The 26,041-nt window shown below is 44.1% G+C and overlaps 1 protein-coding gene across 1 annotated transcript in view; it reads left to right on the top strand.

The window, feature by feature from the left end:
• Positions 1 to 4,491: 4,491 nt before the first annotated feature.
• The window catches only part of LGALS12 (galectin 12), a 262,129-nt gene continuing 240,579 nt past the window's right edge, over positions 4,492 to 26,041 (top strand). Inside the window, exon 1 of the mRNA XM_086938060.1 lies at positions 4,492 to 4,672. Within this exon, the coding sequence (XP_086794186.1) occupies positions 4,622 to 4,672 (51 nt within the window). The 5' untranslated portion in view covers positions 4,492 to 4,621. The remainder of the gene's footprint in view (positions 4,673 to 26,041) is intronic.

Here is a 26,041-nt window from a genome sequence, read left to right as displayed (position 1 = left end):
CCGCCCTATCTCCCTTATAAATGCGGACGCAAAAATATATTCTAAAATCTTTGCCAATCGATTGAGTCAAATCGTCCCAACCTTAGTTTACCAACAACAACATGGCTTTCTCCCAGAACGCGGCACTATTAACCATATACACCGGGTTATTGCAACATTAGACTATGCTTCTGCACATCACAAAGATGTCGGATTGGTGCTTTTAGATGCTGAAAAAGCATTTGACCGCGTGTCATGGGCATTTCTGTGGACAATTATGAGGAAAATGGGATTTGGTCCACAACTCATATTTTCGCTACAAATTATGTACAGGCACCGGAGGGCTAAGATCTGTATATCTGGACAAGAATCCTTGGCAGTCAATATCACCCGGGGCACACAACAGGGTTGTCCCTGCTCAGCCTTATTATTTGCCATTTATATAGAACCCTTGTTAAAGGCATTAATGTCATCCCAACAAATCCAGCCCATGGCTCTACCAGGCGGTGATATAAAGGTGTTAGCGTATGCTGACGATATTGCAGTGATAACTTCTGATCCGGAACTTGCACTAATTGAAATAGAAAATTTGACAGGTGTGTTCAGTAATGTATCCGGATATAAACTCAATAGTCAAAAAACCCAGGTTATATGCTCACCTGGTCTCTGTCATAATGACAGCAGGGTTACGATAGAGGCTAAATACCTAGGTATTAAAATTAGACTCATGCCACAACAGCTAGTTTCATCAAATTGGACAGATATATTAATGTCAGTTAAAAACCAACTTGACAAAATAGAATGTCTGCATTTATCGTTAGTGGGGAGACGCAATGTTTTAAAAATGACTATCCTTCCAAAAGTGTTATATTATTTCCGAGCAATACCATTGGAAATACCCACATTAGAATTGAAAAAATTGCAATCTATAACTGATCGATTTTTATCGAGTGGCAAAGCAACACGCAGAGCATCTAAATTTATGACTTTACCAATCCTAAGAGGAGGCTGGGGAGTTCCAAACTTTACACTTTATTACTTGGCATGCCTTATGCAAAACATTAAATACTTTCAAATTGGCGGAATTCCACCCCCTTGTGAAAGCCCTGATATTTTCTCTCTTTTACTAGGTCCACAATCTCGTCAAATGCTACTTCGTTTTGTAGAACCCAGCTACTACAAAAGAACTAGATTCAAACTTATATTGTCCGCCTTTAAAGGATGGCGCTCTATTCGGAAATTTATCTCATTAGGTCGTATTAATTTTCACACACCTTGCAATTCTATAGAACTCCTCCCGGCAATTTTTAGGGATCGTACTATGGACATCTGGCGGGAGAAGGGCATAACAGCTATGGGTGACATGGTTAAAAATGGCATTATTGCCTCATTTCAGGAGTTAAGAGACCAATTTACCCTATTGAAACACGACTTCTTTAAGTACTTGCAAATAAGGATTTTTTTCCATACACACCCACATATTGTACCATTATGTTCTAATGAATTTATTGAAATATTAAAAAAACCAACACGCAGAGGGACGGTTTACAACTTTTTGTTAAATTTGCATCAGGATGATATGGACCAACAGGCATCAAAATGGTGTACGAGACTAGGCACATTAACAGTACCATTTCAAGAATCAATATTTATGGCTGATAAAATTATTCTTTCTGCCAATTTATATTCTCAACACTATAAAACTTTATTTAATCTCTATCACACACCATTTAAAATGTTAAAATGGAGTAACGCATACAACGGGAAATGTTATAGGTGTCAATGTGATTTGGCAGATATTCTACATATATTTTCAGACTGCCCTATATTAAAACCTCTCTTTATTTCTATGGAACTCTTTCTAGCTCATATTACTAAATGCGATGTAAAAATCTCTAGAGAGATGATTATTTTTGGTTTGTCGAATGATGATGAATTGTTTCCAGGTTATCAAGAGAATAGATATGTCATATTCATGGCCATGGCTGTGGCTCGCCTGTGTATATCATCGATGTGGTTAAAACCTGAGGCACCTACATATGAGATGTGGCGAGCTAAATTTTATAACATCTTTAATTTGGAGTTTAACCTCTATCGCATTAAATCTATTAGGAAAAAGAGAAGAGGATATAAAATTTGGCAGACTCTGATAGATTATTTGGATCAGTAGAGACCATGATTTATGTTATCTAATAATATGAAGATGTTACCTAGACTGTATATATTAGATGTTATGACTACTTTATGGTTTTACTACCTCTATGTATGTGGAATATTTGTTTATTTTTTTTGTGTATACATGACTTTGTACTGAATCAATAAAAAATGTATAAAAAAAAAAAGAAACCCTACCTTGTAAAAGTGACTTTTTATTGTTGTAATAAATATTGGCTATGAGTGAGGTGTGTACTCGCCTTTTTAAATAAAATAAAAACATACAGAGGACAGCTTACTGTGTGATATGACCAGTAGCGTCTCTGTTGTTTTAGAGAGTGGCTCATTATCAGCGCTAGTTTACCACGTACGGCGCCGCTCAGACCGGGGCTCACTTCAATCGAGCAAACTCAGCTGGCCTCTAAGTGTCTCAGCACTCGCAGCGCATTAGGGCAGCAAGTTTAGCTAAACTTGTGCATGTGTTCGTTATAGTTGTGCAGTTTTATGTGTGTATCTTGCTTGGCTGACTGGCGCGATGACTCATGCAGGGGCTGCCCGTCAAGTGAACCCCTAACCATTGAAAGGGCTCAAGCTTCCGTGCCGGGGCACAGACTGCTATTTCAGGGGGCTGTGTTGTCTGTCATGTTTAAGCACTGTGTTGTGCCCTGGCAGCACTTTTCGCGTTTAAAGCACATAGTGTCTTATGTCATGTTCCCCGGTGCAAGCCTGCTCAATTGAGTATCTCTGGCCATAGAAATAAACTAGGGACAAATTGGCACAGTTCTAAGCAATATGTAGGCGCCTAGTGGCAATTCAGTTTATGTTTTGTGCAAATGGTCAGTTTTGCAGCTCATTTGGTGGAACATGCAAATATAGTCTGAATCTGTCTGGGACTGACTCAGCATGTAATCTTTCAGAGGTCAATAAAGTAGATGTGATCAAGCTGGATTGATAAAACTTAAAATTTCTGTGCAACAAAGCAGCTGGAAATAGAGGGTTTCATATGCATGATATAAGAGTTCAACACACATCAGGGTAGTTTTATTGGTTTATTGGGGGCCTCAGGCAGTCACAGAACCGCGGGCGACAGCTTTGTTTATCTTTGCTGTGCCTGCCACTGACAGAGCAGACAAGGGGCACCAATCTCGTCCATGCCAGACCCCTCAGTGCTGCTTGACCTGGTCTAACAGCGGTGTAGCCACGTGCCTGATGCGGTGGGGGTGGTGGGGGGTGGGAGGGAGGGTGGAGGAGGTCCCACAGTCCTGCCCGACCGAGCACACTGTAGTACAATAAAGTCAATATGAGAGTGTGGGGGGAGGTGGGGAGGGTTGAGGAAAGACACGTCTGAAAAAGTTGCTCTTTCACATTCAGCTAACTGCATGTAAACTAACGCCGCTTGCATATTATAATGAAATATAAATGCAAGCATAGTAATCAATGGGAAAAGCCCTATACATTATGAAGCCTCATAGGTTAATGCTATCTCTGCAGATGTCCGAGTGTGTGTCACAAAGAGAAACAGGGTAATACTGACTTGTGTATTTGTATTGCCTTCAAAGTCTTATTGTTTAATATCATGGGGCCCCAATTGTTTTACAGGTCTGTCATTCTTGAAAGGGGCAGCACGTTAGTGACTTTACATTTCTGCGTTTTTGCAGAGGTTTCAAAATGTTTTAGAGCTTTTGCTCAAAGAGATATAATTTCTTTTATTTATCTAACTTATCATTGCTTGGGTTTACATGAGAAAAAGTGCCACTCTCACTTCACATATTTGGATGTTTGATGTCACTTATAAGTCCACTGAAACACATATGCAGTCTGAAAACTTGGCAGCTCTGTGAGTCGGCTATTGTGACTAAGTAACTATATAATTTATTAGCATGCAGCTGGCATTATCCGCACTGGGGCTCTCACATCCCATTTGGTACAGTCGGGCCCTACAGCACCATCCCATTGCTCAAATGGATGTAATTTTTTATATTTATGTTTCCCTCGTCAACCTTGCTAGATTTTACTCGTGAAAAAGTGTCACTCATAGTCGTTGAATGTCACTCATAATTACACTGAAATTATAATAATGTCACACATAAGCAATCTGAAACCCTGGCAGCTATGTGCACAAAAATTTAAAAAAAAGACAGGACCACATTGATTGAACAATGTTTCTGCGGCCTCTGAGCTCTGCAGCAGAAGCGTTAAACCACGGAGTTGATTTAGTTATTTTAAACTTGAATGTTTATTTACAAGCATTCCTCAGCAGTCGGCACTAGGACCCGTTGGTGCCTAAAAAGGCAAACCGCGTTTTCCAAAAGGCTGTTTTATTTTTTTATTTAATTATGCTCTTCTGAGCAACGTGACCTGCTCATGTGACTTACAGCAGCTGTTGCGGAGAACTTGAGCCGTGCATCAGGTCATCCTGGTGCGCGCGCGAGGAACACCGCGGCACTAGCCGAGGGCATTGTGGTTGTTGGCGACTGTCAAGAGAGCCATGGAGGCTGTCCCGGCCAGCTTCCTCCTGCAGCCGCCTGTCTTCCATCCGGTAGGTAGCGCGAGCTCTTACTTAGGCACAGACACTTGTATTTGCAGTCCGTGCGGTGTGGCATGTTTTTGCACCTTTCACCATTCAAAATGTAGCGACGTTCGGTATTTTCCGAAATTAATTGAGCGCTAGGTTTTAATTGGGCTTTGGAAGGAAGATACGTAAATATTCAGTAATCGACTTTGCTTCCTACAGAAATTAGGTGACAGGCGGGCTCTTTTGCTGTTGATATTACGTCGTTGCCCGCCCATAACCTGCTCCACCCCCAAGAAACTGGTTTGGGAAGTTTCGCATATTGCACACAGCACTGGATTCGCCCCCTTATGTTTGTAATTGTTTGCATATATTCAGATAGTCGTTTTACTCTAACTTTTTCTACCAGGGTTACAGTGTGGAGATAAGTTCAAACTTCCGACCCCCCTCGTCTCCCAACCTATCCCTTTCTTCATATTATCTCTACCCTGCGCACGGCCACATAGCTCCCAAGTTTATTTATTTACATGCACCGCCTGTCTAAGTTCATTCTTGATTTAGAATGTTCACAGTAGTCACTTCAGTTTTCTACTTCGTTTTTGTATGCTGTTTGGATTTCTTTCCAAATAAGCAGATTTTTTGTGTTCTTTTTTCCCTAGAAACTTAATTTTAGTTTAAAAGCTGTTGTTTCCCAGGGCCTGAGGATGGTCGAGGACTGATGGTAGGACGTTGATTTAACATGGGCATGCCACTGGAGGACACATTAGCAAAGGCAGTGTGCGATGTCATTGCAGAAAGCTGTCTCACAGGAAGAAAAGTCACATGAAGCAGTTGACTTTAATGGTATGGGTGTATTCCATGATTGTTTAGTATTCGGTTTCTTCACCCAGGAATCCTATTCCTAGTTATCTAAATAGGGACTGAAGTATGCTTGTCTTAATTTATTTGTTCCTGTAAAGCGCTTGATTATAGAAATAGAAAGGGCTGTATATAGATACCTGAATCAGTAAATGTACAGGAATTTATATAGCGCAAACCACCGAGCGGTTTCTAAGCGCTTGCTTAGGGAACCCGTCCTGGTATTCCCCTGTGAGATAACCCCGGCAGGGTATCCGCAAGGTGAAAGCCAGGCATTCCGCCGCGAGGGGCCATTGTGGAGATTAAGCAAGCTATTGCCCAGAGTCGCAGAGTGTGAACCCGTGAATCGAGTAGGCACCGGAGTGAGAATTGTCGAGTCCATGGACATTTTTAGGACTCAAGACCCCGCCGAGCTGGGAATTGAACCCTGGTCCCGGGCTGACCTCTGCTTCCAGGTCTGCCTCCTCTAACCAGTGAGCCACACTTCTCCATCAGTTTACTGGGTGGAAAAAAACAGATTCCAAAGCTTTTACGTAATTTGACAGGATTGTATTTCCTCGTGGTATTTGCAAGGAGTTCAGCAAGTTAAACAAGCAGGGATCTTAAACATAAAAGGCCTTACCTCTCCAGCAAGTTGAAGCTAGGGAGTGTGAGTTGGCAGACCTTAGTTCTCGTACTGGCTAGTGGCACTTCAATTTTTTAGTCAGATAGGTGGGCTTGGAGCTCTAGTAAAAATAAATGTAAATCCAGTACATGTATAGCGCACAAATCACACCCGAAGGGGTATCTCGGCGCTGGGGGCCGTTGGGATGATTAAGCGAGCTATTGCCCAGAGTCGCATGTTGCTGGGCAGACCCCTGCCGGCCTTTTGCATTAGCCAAACTCCTTTTAAAGTGGATCTGTGTTTTTGACTAGCAGTCAGTGGAGGGACTCTCAGTGGGCAGAAACAGGCCCAAACGTTTTCAGATTAAAGACGAACCGAACGGTCGGGTTTTGTAAGTTATGCAGTCTTTTGGGTACTTTTTTTGGTTGGAACCTCGGGTACGCTGAATTGCCAAATTTGAGTTATGAATGAAATGAAAGCGTTGGCTACTATGACTTTATGCGGAAAAGACAGGAATAGGAGATTTTCTTGAGCACGGTGTAGCCATCATTAGTTCACCATGTGCTGTATCTCCACACCCAGGGGATTAAATTGGCAGTCGTATCTCTGTTGTGTCTTTCTCTAACCTCCCAAGGAGTGAAAACCATGGCCCCTTTTTGCTTGCTTTTGAGACCCTGATACCCTTGATACGTCGGAGAAAGTCTAGTTCTCATTCATGGTCTATCTGCAGTTGAATGCATTTCTTGTGTAAGCCTGTCCTAGTGTGACCACAGATATTCTGTAAAGTAAGCAGGGTGGGAACTGCAGGTTTAATGGAGTGATAGCCCCACTCTTTTACACCTTCCTCTAAATGGTACCCTAAGTATTGAAGGGCCCATAGAGGACCACGGAGTAAAAAGTCTAAGGGGTTAGTGTACATTGCTTGCCGAGTATCCACATAGACTCTCTGTGTGAAGTCAGAACAATGTCAAGCCAGCGGGTTGTAGGCTGGGGTGGGTAGGATAGGGTATTGTGCAGCCTTTAGTCATTAAAACAGAGGTTAACACACATAATATTTGTGTTAACCGCTGTTTTTAGGTTAACACAGGGAAGAGGTGTGGTGCCGCAGCTAGGGCGACTGACTCCGGAATCTGGGGATCACGGTTCGATCCCCGGCACCAGCGGCAGATTAGCCCAGCACCATGAGACTCTGGGCAATAGCTTGCTTAATCTTCCCGACGGCCCCCAGCGCCTAGAGACCCTTACGGGTGATTGTGCGCTTTACAAATGGGGATTATTATTATTATTATTATTATATCGGCTGCCAGACATGGAGTGACTGTCGTGGTTTTCCAACAGCGCTACTATGAATAAGGTGCTGCTGTGTCTCAGCTGAATAGAAAGGGATATAAGAGAAATGTCAGGGAGTCTTGAGATTCCAGCATTGCTTGAGCTACTGAGCTGGTTTTCCACAAAATGGAGTAATTTGAAGTACCTGAGTGTGATCAGCAACTGGTGGCAGATGAGTCTGGTAGTGTTAAAATTGCACACAAACTGAAAAGCCCTGAGCATTAAATGCAAAGTGTAATTTTGGGAACAAGCAATCTATGAAGATAAAGAACATCTCAAATGCTCTATTAGAGTGAGCGTGTGTGAAGTACCAGTTAGAAACGATGTTGACCGAGAGGTGCATTGTATTGCTGTCACGCATAACCTGGTATTAGGACTACCAAATATTCTTCCTGCACGCCCTCAAAACGTGAATTTGAAGAATCTGACTTTAGAGCCATATTGTTGAGCTCTTTTACCGCAAAAAATATAGTGTGTAGGAGTATCCACCTTGCAGGACCTGACAGATGCCAAAAATATAATATCATTTAGGTACCTTGTTCTAATCTAAGCCATGCCCTGTTCCCTTTTAGGAAGCATGACCATTTGTTGTTTACCTTCCCTTTATCTGTAATGACACTGAGCTCCCAGAGTGGCAAATTATTGTTCAGCATGAATGTTGGGAGAGAATGGGTGCCTCTTTAAACTGACAAAGTTGCCCCCAGCGGGTGAGTTGAGTATGAGATTGTGTGATTGAGGCACATTTTGTCTGTGTGGCAGGAATTCTTAGGTCGCCATTCATCCTCTCCTCTACCTGGAGTAAACAAGTTCATGGTGCCAGATGAAGATTTCTGGTTCCACGCAACATGAGATCAGTCTGGAGGTTGGTTAAGCTTGAGATCAGTGACTTATCTTGAATCTGACCAGGGGCCGGATTATACATTGTGCCCAAGTGGGTCAAAGGTTGCATGTACCCTGTGCATAATGGCATTACAGAAGGGGCCGGAAACGCTTGTGTGGATCCTTCTGTTATACTGATAGAGCTGCTGTACATGTAGCACCAGCGATATCATGAGTGTTACCTCATTTGCATGGCGACGCAGCTGCTTGCAAATGAAAAAATCTCTTTACCCCTGTGCCCGTGCCGTAATATAGATATGTGTAACTGCAACAAATGATGGACGGAATGCTGAATGATTCAAGCATTCTCCCCCAGTCAAGAGGTCTGGGTTAAATCCATTGTTCTTTTGCCCACTATGCCACCCCAGTTTGGACCCAGCATATGCAAATCAGTCTTGACCCTGTGCATCATGGGAACAGTCCTGACTGAACTGCCAAGTCAGGTACTCCCTGGACCGGAATCAAGCATCCTGGGACTGGTTTTAGGGTATGTCACCCTTCATCAGCCAGGCTAGCTTGTATCCAGGGGCACAGTGAGCAAGGGACCCACGTCTGGGCATACCAATCCCACTTAGGTCAAAAAGTGTAACTGCAGCAAATGATGGACGTAATGCTGAATGATTCAAGCATTCTTCCCCAGTCAAGAGATCTGGGTTAAATCAATCGTTCTTTTCCCCACTACACCACCCCAGTTTGGACCCAGTCATATGGAAATCAGTCTTGACCCCGTGCCTCATGGGAACGGTCCAGACCGAACTGCCAAGCCAGGTCCTCCCTGGAACAGAAACAAGCATCCTGGGACCGGTTTCAAGGTATGTCACCCTTCATCAGTCAGGTTAGCTTGAATCCAGTTGCACAGTGAGCAAGGGACCCACATCTGGGCATACCCGTCCCACTTAGAGCTTGTTTCTGGTCCAGGGAATACATGGCTTGGCATTTCAGACTGGATTGTTCCAATGAGGCACAGGTTCAAGACTGATTTGCATATAGCTGTATCTGAACTGGGGTGGCGAAGTGAGCTAAAGAACGATGATGGATTCAGCCCAGATCTGTGACTGGGGGCGAGTGTCTGAAAAGTTTCTGCGCTCCGTCCATCATCTCCTTGTGTTTGCTTTGTTCTCCCTAAGTTGGCAGGGTATACCCAGACGTGGGTACCTTGCTCACTTTGTCACTGGATTCAAGCTAGCCTGGCTGATGAGGGCTGTTAGCCCAAAACTGGTCCCAGGGTGCTTTTTACTGGTCCAGGGAAGACATGGCTTGGCAGTTGGGTCTGGACTGTTCCCATGAGGCACAGGGTTAAGACATATTTGCATATAGCGGAGTCTGAACTGGGGTGGCGAAGTGAGCTAAAGAACGATGATGGATTCAACCCAGATCTGTGACTGGGGGTGAGTGTCTGAAAAGTTTCAGAGCTAGGTCCATCATCTCCTTGTGTTTGCGTAATATAGACATGGACACACATGCAAACTGGCCCTTAAGCGGTCACTCACAGTGCGCCCGAAAAAGGTGGCGCACTGTCAGGTCGCCTCATGAAGGCAGCCTTCAGAAGGGTGGGAAAGGAGTCCCATGGATCCCCAGACATTCCCCTGCAGGTGGATGCAGTCACTCACTCCTCCTACCTGCAGGGTTATTTCTCTCTCCTCTTTAAATTGCAGGCAGGTTTCCGCCTGCACAGAGAAGGATAAAGCAACTTTGAAGTAGCCGCCCCATATTTCACTTAATGTTCTCTCCCCCTAGTAGTGTGAGCTAGCGAATGATTTGGGGGCAGCAAATTTATTGTAATTGGGAGCAGTGTCCTTTTATTCCTGGCATACCTGCTTACAGGAGCGCCATGTCACAAACAAGGACTGTGCGCTCTATTTGTAATATGGACTCTGGTGCATCTACAACCCTGCTGTAATGCCAAAATAAGGAGTATTTACTGGTACATGCTGGTTCGAATGGCATCATTTATTTGCACAGAGGGTCATTGAAGTGTAGAGATGCTGTAGTCCTAGACATGCTGAAGTTGCACTCTGGTAGATTGCCTGTCCTGATTTATTTATTTATGAGATTTGTTGAGCGCGCAAATACCAAAAGGTGTCTCGGCGCTTAGGATAGAGTGACTGTATGGTAGGTGTTTATTGATTGAAAAGCCAGGTTTTTAGCTGTTTACGGAAGGTTATTAAGGATGTAGTGATTTTGATATCAAAGAAGAGGGTTTTAAGTGTTTGGGTTCTATAGACGTTCTAGCAGAGTAAATGTAATTCGTACTTTTCAATAGTAATGGTGCAGGCAGGGAGGGGAGACCTTTAAAAAAACCTTCAATTAGAGCGCAACAAATACACTCTTACAACATAAATACAAAATCCTGCGCACTCAAAAAGAATCACAACATCAATGTGTCAATAAATTCGAATTAGCGCAAAAAGAAATTCTTGTCCAGCGTCGTTTTTCATTGGAGGTTCGTGTGTCTCTCCTTTTATTAGGTCATCAGATAGGACAATTTATATACAGCCAGCCGACACGTGTTTCGTTGTAGGACTGTAGATAAACAGAAACTACAACTCTTCAGGGCTTGAATGCTGCAATGTCAATACCTAGGCCCATTTCCGGTAATAATTCCAACCCGGAAGGGTAACCTATGTTGTACAATCACGAAATCAGTCGCCACCGGTTTTCTCCAATCCTCAATCTGAACTGCCAATATCCAATCTTGTGGCACAAACGTTTAGCTCTAGTCCGTATATATCCAATGGATAATAATTTCCGAATTACAAAACGTAACCACGAGTGCGTGTGTTACGAAATCTTGCGGCAGAATCGTCCTCGCGCTACTGGCGTCCAAAACCCGGAAGTGATTTTAATTTGGTGCGACAGGAGGTTCCAAAGTTTGGCTGTTGTGATTGTGAAAGATCTGTCACCCCAGGATACTTTCTTTGTTTTTGGAACCTCTAAGAGGCTAGCTGTGGAGGACCGTAGTACACGTGCCGGTCTGTAGGGACATAATGATTGTTTCAGGAAAGCAGGGCCTGATGCATGGATAGTCTTAAAAGCTATACATAAGGCTTTGAATTTAATTCTGAGTCTTACCGGTAGCCAGTGAAGCTGTCGGATTGCTTTGGAGATTGATTTAAACTTGGGTGTCCCTGTGATCAGTCTGGCAGCTGCGTTCTGTACCAGCTGCAGTCTGTTCATTACTTTTTCTTGGGCATTGACGAGGAGTCCGTTACAATAGTCAATGCGTGACATCACCAGAGTGCTGACTAAGGTTTTTATCATGCTTGTGGGAAGATAGGGGAGGAGTTTCCTGATCATTCTTATTGTAAAACACGCGGAGGAGACCACTGCATTAGCATGATGCATGAATGACAGTTTGCTGTCAAAAATCACCCCAAAGTTTCTAACTTTGGTGACCGGGGTGGCAGGTAGTCCAAGGTCTTCTGGCCACCAAGTGGTAGACCAGGTCGGAGAGAGATTGCCAAAAACCATTACCTCCGTTTTCTCCGAGTTTATTTCAAGGCAATTCTCTGTCATCCACTTACTTATCGCAAGCATTCCAAGTTGGAAATTGCGGGACACTTTCTGTCCGTTGTTATTAACCGCCAGGACAAGTTGAGTATCATCTGCGTATGATGTTAACGCTAGATGATGCTCTTTATTGATCCTCGCCAAGTCAGCCACATATATGTTAAAAAGTGTCTGACTTAGCGAGGATCTCTGGGGGACACCACAAGGTAGAACGAATGGCGATGATGAAAAGTTACCAAATGACACGGACTGCTCCCAGTTAGTGAGGAAGGAGGAAAGCAGTAAGATCGCACTTTTTGATATTCCTGTTGGTGTGACACGGTTGATCAGAGTACCATGATTGACCATATCGAAGACCGTGGAGAGGTCAAGCAGTATAAGCACTGCAGCTCCCAGTTAGTGAGGAAGGAGGAAAGCAGTAAGATCGCACTTTTTGATATTCCTGTTGGTGTGACACGGTTGATCAGAGTACTATGATTGACCATATCGAAGACCGTGGAGAGGTCAAGCAGTATAAGCACTGCAGCCCCCCCACCGTCCAGGATCATCCTGATTTCATCAGATGCTTTGATTAGGGCAGTTTCTGTGCCGTGTCCCCTCCTAAATCCAAATTGGGAGTCGTCTAGGCAGTGGTTGTGGTCAATATATTCAGAGATCTGGACATTCATGATCTTTTCCACTATTTTAGCTGGAATTGGGAGACAGGCTATTGGCCTGTTGCTGGTGACGTTGGTGGGCTCAAGAATGCTTTTTTTGATAAGTGGTTTGATAATTTTTTTCCAGATGGAAGGGAAGACACCTGAACTAAACATGGTGTTAAAAATTTCCGTGAATTTGTGACCGATGATTTCAGGCGATCGTTTGAATATGGAAGGGGGCAAGGATCGTTAGGGGAGCCTGAATTGACAGTAGTAAGGAGGTGGGAGACCAATTCCGGGGACATCTGGCTGAAATTCTGGAAAGTGGGATTATTTTTGTTATCAGCGGTGGAGCTTGCAGATTCATGAGTGAGTTTAGAAACAGGTGGTAATGAAATGAGATCTGTAGGAGTGGTAATATGTTTCTTAAACTTAGAGTAAATAGCGTAAACCTTTTCTTGGAAGTAAGTTGCTAAGGAGTCACACATGAGTTGAGTGGTATCCCGGTAGGTGTGTGACAACCTGATAGTCATTTAACTGAGTCGTGTGCCAAATAAATTTGATTGCTGTAAAATTAGCTTTTTTTCGAGGATGACCAAATGTTTGTATTTGGTTAGTTTTTGTTTATAGCATGATTTCTCAGCAGGATCATAGTGTCGTCACCATTTTCGTTCTTGTCGTCTGCAGTTTTGTTTTTCAAGCCTGAGGGTCTGATTGAACCTGGGGACAGAGCTTGAGATCCTATTAGTGGATCTTTTCTTTGTGGGGACTGTTACCTCAATTATATCCTGAAGCTAGTTGGTGATGTGATGGCTGCCGCTTCGGCGTCAGGGATATTCGTTATCTGTGTATTATGAAATTTGTAGTTGAATTCGGCCTCATCAATACTTTTCCATGCTTTAAAATTTGTGGGGGTAGGGGGTTTAGTGGGTGAGGAGGAACTGGTGGTGGTTTTCATATCGAAAAGTATCGCAGAGTGATCCGTCCAAGTTAGAGGGAGGATGTCTTCTATGGAAAGTGAATTGCGGTTGGAAAAGAGTCCGTCTAAAGTATGGCCCGCAGAGTGTGTTGGGGATTGAACTAATTGTGTTAGGCCTCCTGCTTCGGTTTCGGACAGAAGGGCCAAGTTGTCCGAGTTGTCAAGAGCCTCCAAGTGGAAATTAAAATCTCCCAAAATGGTGAAATCGTTTTCCCCTGCTATTCGTTCTAGAAGGCAGCCCAAGGAGGATAAGAAAGTGGTTTGTGGACCTGGGGGGCGGTAGAGGAGAATGCCTCTAAATGAATTTGAGTGAGGGGTTAAGAAGGTGAAATGTATTGCTTCACAAGAAGTAATGGGTATGGGTTCTGTCCGCAGTGTGAAATTATTGCGATGAATGATTGCAATGCCTCCTTTTTTTTTTTAAGGGCCTATCAAACCTAATGTTCGTGAAGTCCTCGGGAGATGCTGTGGTAAAGTCAGGTCCACAGGAAGGATCCCCCCATGTCTCCGTTAGGAAAAGAATATCTAAATTCCAACTTTCAATAATGTTGGCAATTTCGTATTTGTGTTTTGGTAACGATCTTACATTGATGAGTGCTGAACGAACAATTTTTGGTGATGTGCTTTTTTCATTTTTGGTGAGGATCCGTGAGTGGGGATGTTTCATTAAGAGAAGAGGCAGGTAGGGCAGGTAAAGAGGGAGTAGTTTAGTTGGTTCAAGTCAATGATATTACATTTATGAAGAGGCCTGTTCATAGCTTTGAGATGTTCCGGTCTATATGCTAGGGTGGAGGAACGAGGCTCTTGTATGGAACCAGCAGGGGAGGTGGCCTTGGGCCCGGTCCAGGCGTGGACGGGCGCAGACAGGCTTGCCTTTGGCGCGCCCGCTGCGCGTGACGGGGGGCATGGTGCTTAAGTACCGGTGTAGCGGCAGACTAGCCTGCTAACCATCGAGCTAAGAGACCGGAAGTGAGTAAACTTGCCGGTATTGGCTTCCCTCCACACTAACTGCAGGCAGCGGTGCGCCGGGGGATTCAAAGCAGTAAGTACAAATTAAATGCGATAATTTAAAAAAATTTAAACAATGCACAGTAAAAAACACACAGTCAATCATGCATGCGTCAGGAGCACATTACGAAAGCTCCTTACATGTAGATTTACCGTGTAGCAAGTCAGCAAGTCACCAAGCAATCGGCTCTGTCCAAGGAGGACTGCAGGGATAGGCGTGCTTAAGTATTGGTGTAGCGGCAGACTAGCCTGCTAACCATCGAGCTAAGAGACCGGAAGGGAGTACACTTGCCGGTATTGGCTTCCCTCCACACAAACTGCAAGCAGCGGTGCGCCGGGGGATTCAAAGCAGTAAGTACAAATTAAATGCGATAATTTAAAAAAATTTAAACAATGCACAGTAAAAAACACACAGTCAATCATGCATGCGTCAGGAGCACATTACGAAAGCTCCTTACATGTAGATTTACCGTGTAGCAAGTCAGCAAGTCACCAAGCAATCGGCTCTGTCCAAGGAGGACTGCAGGGATAGGCGTGCTTAAGTATTGGTGTAGCGGCAGACTAGCCTGCTAACCATCGAGCTAAGAAACCGGAAGGGAGTACACTTGCCGGTATTGGCTTCCCTCCACACAAACTTCAAGCAGCGGTGGACCGGGGGAGTCAAAGCAGTAAGTACAAATTAAATGCGATAATTTTTAAAAATTGAAACAATGCACAGCCCAGTCCAAAGTGCTATCTCCACTAGATGGTAAAGACAAAGGGAGATTGGCATAAGCCCACACAAAATAACTTCTAGCAGTAATAATTTATCAGACTCACAATGGGTCCCCACTTTGCTGCCAAACTTGGTGGGTGATAAAGGACACTGGGTAAGATCCCTCCTACACCACAGAGGTGGATCTCAAGGCTTCACCCTAAGCTGAATTTCAAGCTTCCCAAAGTGGGATTATAGATATGTCTGATGTTGGGTTCGGCACCAGTTTTTTGCTACCTTCAGGGCACCTGAAGGACATTACTTGGAAGCCTCAGACAAGTAGGCGGAGGGCGTAGATTGGTCAGTAATATTGGGGGCGGGGCTTTAGATTTCCCAACAATCACGCTGGGGTATCTTGTTGAAACACATTATATGAAAAGCATAACATGAGGGGGGCGGGGTTAAGGGGAACTGGAAAGAGGCATGAGGGCGTATTGTTAGGGGCATTTAAAACGAAACATTTTTCAAACTAATCAGCATGTTTTAAGGCCTTTAAAACAGTAGCGTGAGAGAGTGCATGCATGCGTGTGTTTAAGTCAGTGTGGGCATGTATAACTCTCAGGCGAAATCCGAAAGACACTCCCCCATACCCGACTGGAAGCACTTGTACCCAGCTGTTTACAACGGAATCTTTTTTTGAGGGGAGTGTAACACCCCTCCCCACCCCCGGAGCTGCGCCCGTGAGCTGCAGCAGACATTTTCTGGTTTACTACAAGGTAGGGTAGCAGTTGCACAGACTCAAAGTGATGACAAATAGGATCAGTAAGACATAACTTGGGGTGTGACAAAGGCAGATGCACCGGTGTTAGTGACAACACTAGTAGTGGTCACCGTAGACTTGTCTTATAATATAGTCACAATAGTACATAGATGGTCACTTACCTTGGAACCAGGGAGATGATTTTGGAACAACCTCTCTGAGGGAACTTCAACATTTATGTAAGGGAAGTATGACACCCAGCCAGCTGAATGAGCATTTATTGTGAGGAGGTGACTAATGTATTATGTATAATGTATGGGTTGTACATTCACTCTTCCCAAACCTCTTACATGTTTTGTCTCTTGCCCTCTGTCGACAATCGCCAGAAGAATTTTATTGTGTAGTTATTTAAATCCATTAAAAATGCAGAGAAGAAGAAACTTTTGCATTACAGCTTCTTCCTTTATGTAGTTGTCATACATTTGTCGAGAAAATACAGAATCTGTGCTGTGAAAATCAATGCAGCAAAAAGCTAATGTTTGTTGTAAGGCTATTTTTAAGGATGTTGAAGTAAGTCCATATCAGAGCCGGCTCTGCTATTAGCACAGGCAGATGGGTTCATATTCACCAGCAGTAGAATTAGTGAATATGCTGCCAAAATGTCTCCTTATAAGAGAATGTAAGCATTTTGAGGAGAAAGCACAATAAATTAAGCCAAAGAACTGAGCTTTATTTTGTTGCAGTGACATTTTATACTGATAATCTTCCCAGAAAACTGCCTTTCACACTGTCTGCTCCCTCTGGAATTAGGAATGTGAAGAAGAAATTAACAGTAATAAAATATTACAGCTGAACAATGATGTGAATCACTTATTTGAAGGTAATAAGGGTACCCTGTCTTGAATGTAATAAGAAAATATGATAGTTTTATAAAGTAATTGCAGGCTTCCAAATAGTACAAACGAATTGGTCTTTATCTCCTGTATGTAAATATGAAACTTGTGTATCCTGCTGGCTATTTTAACTTGGGTCAGACAGAGCACAACAAAACCGGCTCTGTAAACCTACAGAAACTGCCACCGAAAATATGTGCTGTGGGTTGTCTGTAGAGGCTTTCTTGCATGGTTATTAAAGCCGAAATCCGTAACACACAGGCAAATGTTTAGCAGGTACCTCGCTAGGCAGGTGGGAGTTTTGGTGCAATCTAGTGTCATGTCTGAGTGTACTACCTGCTGTGATGAGTTGGGCTGTAAAGTTTGTTTATGCTCTCTGTAACTGCCTAGTCCTGGGCACTTGAAGGAGAATGCTACTGTGTGAAGGTACCTGCGTTTGGGGTGGGGTAGGGTGGAAGTTGCACTATCCTGTTAACCAATTTAAATGAGAATAAACTTGGATATCTTAGCACTACCGGTTCGGTTGATGACTTTGTAAGAGTTAATGTGCTCCACCGTGCATGCGCTGTGGTTGGAACCTGGGGAGCTTAAACCCATCTTTGGGAATCTGCTTTAGAAGTGTATGTGAGTGCATGTGGTGATAGCTTTGAAGTATAGACTACGGCTGCAACTAAAGGCGTTTCTGTCTGTGACCTCTCTCGGGCTGTCAGAACCCGACAATTGGGCTCGCGAATATGTCGTTCAATATCTGCCCAAGATGATGCTAGTATCCCTGCCTATGTTTCATGGTCAGATACGGTCCGAGCCTGGAGGGACAAAATGGCCGCCACAGTGGCCGTGATGCTGTGAGGTTGACGCTCTAGTCGTTTAACCTCGTTCTGGTGCGAGAGTACGAACGGAGCGCGAGCACTGGAAACTACGCACTTCACCTGAACTGTTAGCGAAGACGAACCTGTGTGCGTAGCTCTGGTGAAATTCTTGAATCCCTAGTTCACAGAATCCCTGTTGTAGTACTCCATTTGTGTTAGCGCAAGTGTCGAGGAAATGTTGTTGCGGCGCATTAATTCAAGCGTGTAACAAATCCTGTCCCAAACCCGAGTTCGAGTTTCAAGTTGTGAAGAAGCCCTTGAGGTGTCGTTCTGAGGAGGAGTTGAACCGAAGAGGCAGCAGGAAGAAGTTTGACAGCTCGCAGTTTCCTGAGGAGAGAGGCTGAATCATAATACCTGTGGAGAGAGAGAGAGTCAGCGTTGGAAAACGTCACAGAACTGAAGCTAAGTAACAATTATCTGTGTTTGGCCAAACTGAAAAGTTCAAAGAACGTAGTGCAACGTTGTAAGTCATAGCGAAAGAAAGACTATTGCCTAAGTTACCAATTGTATAGAAGATGAAAAGAACTATTATATGAATATTGCACCATCTCGAAGCATTGTTACAAGAAGGAGATAAGACCGCAATACTCACCCAGTCTTAGTCCTTGGCCAAGGCAGATGAAATCCTAATAGACAAGAAAAGGAATAGACTTGGCCGAGCGCTATATCAAATAATCGCAATTCAACATAATCCAATTACAGTGCTATCGACTAGTTAGTGAATGACAACTGACTAGACGAGGAAAGAACCAATAACTCCTAAGAAGAGAAGCAAGGTCCAGAATAAGTAAAAGTTTCTTGACATGCAGACACCCTGAAGGAAGTAGTCTGAAGAAACTTTCCAAACCAGTCTCTTCTCTGTTTATTATTTTATCCACACCCCCTTCCCGGAGGATGATGTAGGAAGGTTCTATTAAGACCTGCCGGCATCGTCTCTTGGGACTTTGGTATTAGCATCTCTGCTCCTGTGTAAGAAAATCAAGAAGATATCAGGTAACTAGTTTGGAGCCCTGACAGAGTGAAGTGCCCAAGCTTATTTTGCACCCGAGCAGAGATGGCAGAAGGGATAGATATCCAATCTTTAGGAACCATTTTAGATGCTATACACAAGGAACTGGGAGCGTTAAGAGAGGAAAACCAAAATTTAAGACAGGAGGTAGTTAGCGCCAGAAAAGAGACAGCTGAGGTAGCCCTGAGATTACACCAGTCTAGTAGTTTAGAGAGAGAGGCCATGAACCCAGTGTTAGAAGCTACAAATAGGTCAACTACACAAGTCATACATTCCCTGTCCCCAGTTATATCCTTGGCCGCTCCTGAAAGGTTTAATGGGGATCCACAGAAGGCACAGATATTCCTTTCACTATGTTCTTTACATTTCCTATGTCGTCCATCTATTTTCCCTGACGCGCAGTCTAAAGTGGCCTTCATTCTCTCATATCTAAGCGGAGATGCGGCTGTCTGGTCCATGCCCCTGGTCACGCGAGAAGACCCTCTGTTAAGGAACTTTGAAAATTTCAAACAAGAATTTCTTCGAATATTTGATCGTAGGAGGATTTCGCAAGTAGTGGACAATGAATTACTTGATTTGCGACAAGGTAATCGAGATCTAATAGCATATCTGGCGCAGTTTAACAAGTTGGTCGTGGAGACGGATTGGCCTGAGAGCAAGCGAGCAGCAGTTTTCTACCGTGGATTGAGAGATGAACTAAAGGACACGTTGGCTCAAATTCCGAACCGACCAACTGAGATCTCGGCCCTCATCGATTTAGTTCTTGAAATAGATTTTCGTCAGGGGGAGCGAAGAGGAGAAAAGAAGAAGGATTTTCGGGCAATCGTTCCCAGGTTTGATAGAGCACGGTCCGAGGGAACAAGAATCTCAGAGGCGGCATCGGGTACAGAACCAATGCAAATTGGAACCATCAGAGGACCACTAACGAAAGAAGAAAAAGATAAGAGAAGGACAAATAATTTGTGCATGTATTGTGGTTCGGGTGGGCATTTTGTCCGAAACTGTCCGAAGAAGCCAAAAGGAACCTTTAAGCTGAAGGAAAACTAGCAGCACCACCTGTAGCTGGAGTTGAACGGGTGGGTGCAATTACAGAAGAGACTCCAAAAGAACACCACGTGGCGAATACCTTGCAAGCGGCAGCTCCACATTTGATTCTGTCTATGAAGGTGATATTTCGATCAACGGTCCTAACCGAAGTATCAGTTATGATAGACTCGGGAGCGACAGGAAATTTCTGTGACTTGCGCTTTGCGGACAAGGTGGGAATTCAAGCAATAAAGAAAGAGAAGAGTGAACCTGTCCGAGCGGTAGATGGAACTAATCTATCATCGGGGCCTATTGTGAGCCATACCGAGCTGATGCAACTGATTACCAACGATGGACACCAAGAACAGATTCAGTTTCATTTAATAGACGCCCCACAGTTTCAATTAATTCTTGGATTGCCATGGCTCACAGAGCATAACCCTACGATTAACTGGAACTCCAGAACAGTTGTAATGGATTCAAACTACTGTTGTGAGAATTGTTTTGTTCCAAGAACTACCGGTGCGGAGATTAACCCAGCCCATGCCTTGTGTTTTGTGGAGCATTCTATGTGTGCCATTGATACGTATCAGGTTCCAGAGGAGTATAAGGAGTTCGAGAACGTGTTTAACAAAGTGGAAGCGGAACTCTTACCTCAGCATAGAGTCTATGACTGCAAGATTGATTTGGAGCCAGGAGCAAACTTGCCATGCAGTCGTGTTTACGCACTAACAGAAAAGGAACACCAACATCTAAAGGAATACCTGGATAAATATTTAGCGAATGGCTTCATCCGACCATCACAGTCACCTGTCTCGTCCCCTTTTTTTTTGTGCCAAAGAAGGAAGGGGAATTGAGAACGTGCATCGATTATAGAGCAATAAACAGAATAACGAAAAAGAATAGATACCCTCTACCATTGATATCGGTCTTACTGGATCAAGTCAAAGGAGCCCAAATCTATACAAAACTAGATCTGCGAGGAGCCTACCATCTAGTCCGAATGCGTGAAGGAGATGAGTGGAAGACGGCCTTTCGGACTAGATTTGGGCTATTTGAATATCAAGTAATGCCTTATGGACTGTGTAATGCTCCAGCTGCATTCCAGCATTTTATCAATGATGTTTTGAAGGAGTTCATCGATCAGTGCGCCATCGTGTACATCGACGATATCTTGATTTACTCCCCCGATGTGACAAGACACCATGAGCAGGTGAAGGGAGTCTTGAGAAGGTTGCAAGAGAACAAGCTGTTCGTGAAACTGGAGAAATGTGCATTTGATGTCTCCCAGGTAGAGTTCTTGGGATTTGTCCTTTCACCATCTGGCATTCTGATGGATCCTAAAAAAGTGGAGGCGGTGACAACCTGGAAATCCCCGACGAGTGTGAAAGCGGTCCAAAGCTTCATTGGATTTGCCAACTTTTACAGACGATTCATTAGTGAGTTCTCCGGAAAGATTCTACCTCTTACCAGATTGTTAAGAAAAGGAACAAAATTTGAGTGGTTGAAAGAATCAGAGGAGGCATTCCAAGCCTTAAAAGAAGCCTTCACCACAGCACCTGTGCTACTTCATGCCGATCCATCGGAACCGTTTTATGTAGAGACAGATGCGTCGGATCAGGCTCTGGGTGGGGTGTTGTCTCAACGCCACAAGACCACGGGTCAACTACATCCAGTAGCTTACAGATCAAGAAAACTGACCCCAGCAGAAATCAATTATACCATTACCGAAAAGGAACTACTGGCTATCAAAGATGCTTTCAAGGAGTGGCGGCATTACTTGATGGGAACCCAGCATCAAGTTACGGTATTTACTGATCATCGTAACCTGAAATTCTTGAAATCCGCCAGAACGCTCACGCCAAGACAACTCAGATGGTCCTTGTATTTTGCGGATTACGACTTTGTAATTACGTTTCGCCCAGGAGCACAAAATGGGAAGGCAGATGCTCTTTCCAGGTTGGGTACCGAATCTCAAAGGACAGCTATAGACATTCAACCGATCATCCCTGAAACCCGATTTATTGGAGCCACAGTCTCAATCAACATCCAAAGGGCCATCGCTGAGAACATGAGTTCTGAGGCTATGCAGGATTGGGCTAAAGAAGATCCAAACAGAACAATCATTCATCAGTTGCCCTATCATGGGGGAGCCTTGTATGTGCCAACGACGGAACTGCAGCAACAAGTGATGCGTGAATGTCACGATGTTAAGTTAGCTGGACACAAGGGGGAAAACAAGACAGAAGAGTTGATTAAGAGACACTACTGGTGGCCTGGAATGTCAACTGATATTGAGAGTTATGTTAAGGCCTGTGAGATCTGCGCGCAGGGAAAATCTGAGCGACAAGCTCCAAAAGGATTTTTGCAACCCCTACCCACCCCTCCTTATCCTTGGCACACGGTTACACTAGATCTTATTACTGATTTACCCTTGAGCCGGGGTTTTGATACCGTTCTAGTGGTAGTAGATGCCTTTTCTAAAATGGCCCACTTCATAGCCTTAAAAGGAATTCCATCAGCCAAGCAGTTAGCAGACCATTTCAGTTCCCAGATTGTCAGAATCCATGGTATACCCAAGGTGGTCATTTCGGATAGGGGTTCCCAGTTTATATCCCATTTTTGGAGAGCCTTTATGAAGGGTTTAGGTACTGAAGTTAGGTTCTCCACGATCTATCATCCAGAAACTGATGGACAGACAGAGAGGGTGAACCAAGAATTGGAACAATACCTTCGACTATTCCTCCTGAAAGAGGAAATTCAGTGGGAAGACTACTTGTGGTCGGCAGAATTTGCCCATAACAATGCCAAAAATGGTTCAACTGGCTTCTCCCCTTTCTTCTTGAATTATGGACGACATCCAAATGCATCAATTCGACAAATGGAAGTAGCAGTTCCAGCTGTCAAGAACTTGGTCTCCCAATTGAATCAGATTCAGCAGGAAGCTGTAGACAATCTGCGAAAAGCAAAGGAAAAATATAAGATCTATGCGGATCGGAAGAGACGCGCAAGTCCTCCATTGTCCATTGGAGATAAGGTGTGGTTGAACACTAAACATTTGAGACTGAAAGGAAATCGGAAGTTTCAACCTCGCTTTATTGGTCCTTACCCAGTGGAGAAGCAAATTAATCCAGTCACCTATCAATTAACACTGCCTCCTAAGATGAAGATTCGCCCCGTCTTTCACGTCTCCTTACTCAAGAGAGTTTCTGCAGGATTGAGGATTCAATCCCCTCCTAAGCCGATCCACGCTTGAGAATGGAACTGAGTTCGAAGTGAAAAATTCTGGATTCTAAGGTATCCAGAGGGAAACTGTACTACTTCATCGACTGGAAAGGTTATGGACCGGAGGAGCGATCGTGGGAGTTGGAGAAGGATGTTCACGCTCCCAGGTTAATCCACTCCTTTCATCAACGTTACCCTTCCAAACCCAGACGGGAGGAGCCTACCTTGTTGGGGGGTACTGTCAGAACCCGACAATTGGGCTCGCGAATATGTAGTTCAATATCTGCCCAAGATGATGCTAGTATCCCTGCCTATGTTTCATGGTCAGATAGGGTCCGAGCCTGAAGGGACAAAATGGCCGCCACAGTGGCCGTGATGCTGTGAGGTTGACGCTCTAGTCGTTTAACCTCGTTCTGGTGCGAGAGTACGAACGGAGCGCGAGCACTGGAAACTACGCACTTCACCTGAACTGTTAGCGAAGACTAACCTGTGTGCGTAGCTCTGGTGAAATTCTTGAATCCCTAGTTCACAGAATCCCTGTTGTAGTACTCCATTTGTGTTAGCGCAAGTGTCGAGGAAATGTTGTTACGGCGCATTAATTCAAGCGCGTAACAAATCCTGTCCCAAACCCGAGTTCGAGTTTCAAGTTGTGAAGAAGCCCTTGAGGTGTCGTTCTGAGGAGGAGTTGAACCGAAGAGGCGGCAGGAAGAAGTTTGACAGCTCGCAGTTTCCTGAGGAGAGAGGCTGAATCATAATACCTGTGGAGAGAGAGAGAGTCAGCGTTGGAAAACGTCACAGAACTGAAGCTAAGTAACAATTATCTGTGTTTGGCCAAACTGAAGAGTTCAAAGAACGTAGTGCAACGTTGTAAGTCATAGCGAAAGAAAGACTATTGCCTAAGTTACCAATTGTATAGAAGATGAAAAGAACTATTATATGAATATTGCACCATCTCGAAGCATTGTTACAAGAAGGAGATAAGACAGCAATACTCACCCAGTCTTAGTCCTTGGCCAAGGCAGATGAAATCCTAATAGACAAGAAAAGGAATAGACTTGGCCGAGCGCTATATCAAATAATCGCAATTCAACAGAATCCAATTACAGTGCTATCGACTAGTTAGTGAATGACAACTGACTAGACGAGGAAAGAACCAATAACTCCTAAGAAGAGAAGCAAGGTCCAGAATAAGTAAAAGTTTCTCGACATACAGACACCCTGAAGGAAGTAGTCTGAAGAAACTTTCCGGACCAGTCTCTTCTCTGTTTATTATTTTATCCACACCCCCTTCCCCTGGAGGATGATGTAGGAAGGTTCTATTAAGACCTGCCGGCATCGTCTCTTGGGACTTGGGTATTAGCATCTCTGCTCCTGTGCAAGAAAATCAAGAAGATATCAGGTAACTAGTTTGGAGCCCTGACACGGGCCAGCCTCGTTTTAGCTATGCGTGCACACTGTTTGTGGTACAAGGTTTTATATCGTGTATCTGTACGTCTTTAACCCTGGGTACTTTTGTTGGCCTGTTGTTCACTGTGCCACAAATTCTCAACGACCTCATTGGGTACTGGACTTGACTAGTGGCATTCTATGGAAAAAGCGGGTATCTACGAGTCTCATAGTTGATATTCAGATGTAATTTTGGAGTTGTTGTTTTGGGGTTGAGAGGCCGGTTAAACAGATTAGCTTTTTGGCTAGCTTGTGTACTGTGAATAGAAAATGGTATATCTGTGTGCCTTATATGGATAAGTGTGTTCATACTGCGAAGAACGTAAGATCAGACAGTGGCCATAGTTCACAAGAGCGAAACATACCTTAAAGTAATCTTATTTTCAGAGGTGTAGAAGTGGGCAGACCTTCAGTGGTGTATTTCTGACAAATGAAGACGAGCTACAAAAGGAGGCCAAATAAAGAAGGCATTTAAAAAAAAAAATCCCCCAAAAATCACTTACCTACCGTCCAGCCGCCGACTCTTCTTTGTCCTCTTCCTGGCTTCTTCTCAGCAAACGGGAAGCGCCCAGGCTCCCCATAGCGAATCACAACACTGCAATACAGCATTGTGATTGGTCTGAGCGCCGTGGTTTGTCACTCAGCCAGGATATGAGAGCCTGGGCATCTTCTCCACCCAGGCTGTAATGCAGCCTGGTGGAGAACATGCAAACATTCATGCGCACTTACGTAGTACCCACTACTCCCCACTACTCTCCCTCCCCCCTTTGCTCTGAGAGCAGAACCGCCCACCCCGCCATGACGCCGCAGCAGTTCATTCTGACATATGCAATCCTATCTGAATCCTTTTTGGGTTTTGGGCTTAAAAGGATTTCACGTGGGCAGTACCAAGCTCTTTTGGAAATGTTCCTAACTATTTTCTTGGGGTAACCACGATCTTTTAATTTAGTGGCAAGAGTGTTAGCCTCTCTAAAGTAATCCTCTTTGTTTGAGCAGTTACGCCTAATTCTCAGGAATTGAGAATAAGGGAGTGAGTCCCTTAGGGCCCTGGGATGGTTACTCGAGTAGCTTAACAGCGTATTTCTTTCGGTGGTCTTTCTGTAAAGACGAGTGAGTAGTTCACCACCACAGTGGAAAATAGTATAATTAATACCTTTATACCACTCTTGCCAATCAACATGACAACCTTGCCGTGTATCTTCCTGCATTTAATGTAATAAGTCTTTGGTTCCAACGAGACTATCTCCTTGTACCATTATGTATTTGCCTTAATTACTTAGTATGTGTTCATGCTATCTTCAATTGTCAAAAATAGTTTTTTTTCAAAATTGTTGTTTTCATGGGTGGTCACCATTCAGTGCATAGAACAAGTGTACTGAGTTAACACTGTCCATCCACATAATTCGTGGCCCTCCACTCGAAGCCTCCTTTCTTTCATTTAACAACACCTTAAATCGCTTTGCGCGCCACTGTATTGCATGCATTATGCGGAAGTATTTCTTCCATTTCCACCACGTCCTCACCCAAGATGGTGTCCCGTTCACTGCCTTTACCTTGAAAGTAACAGAGTTCGCACACAGTTCCTGCCATCGTGCGAGGGACTACAGGAGCATCCACGCCAGCGTTATCACACGGTAAGCTAGTTGCTGGGCTCTTGCCTTTTCACCCA

The sequence above is a fragment of the Lissotriton vulgaris genome, chromosome 9 (assembly GCF_964263255.1).
Source record: "Lissotriton vulgaris chromosome 9, aLisVul1.2, whole genome shotgun sequence".
Classification (NCBI taxonomy): Eukaryota; Metazoa; Chordata; class Amphibia; order Caudata; family Salamandridae; genus Lissotriton; species Lissotriton vulgaris.
This window is presented reverse-complemented; position numbering and strand designations above follow the sequence as displayed.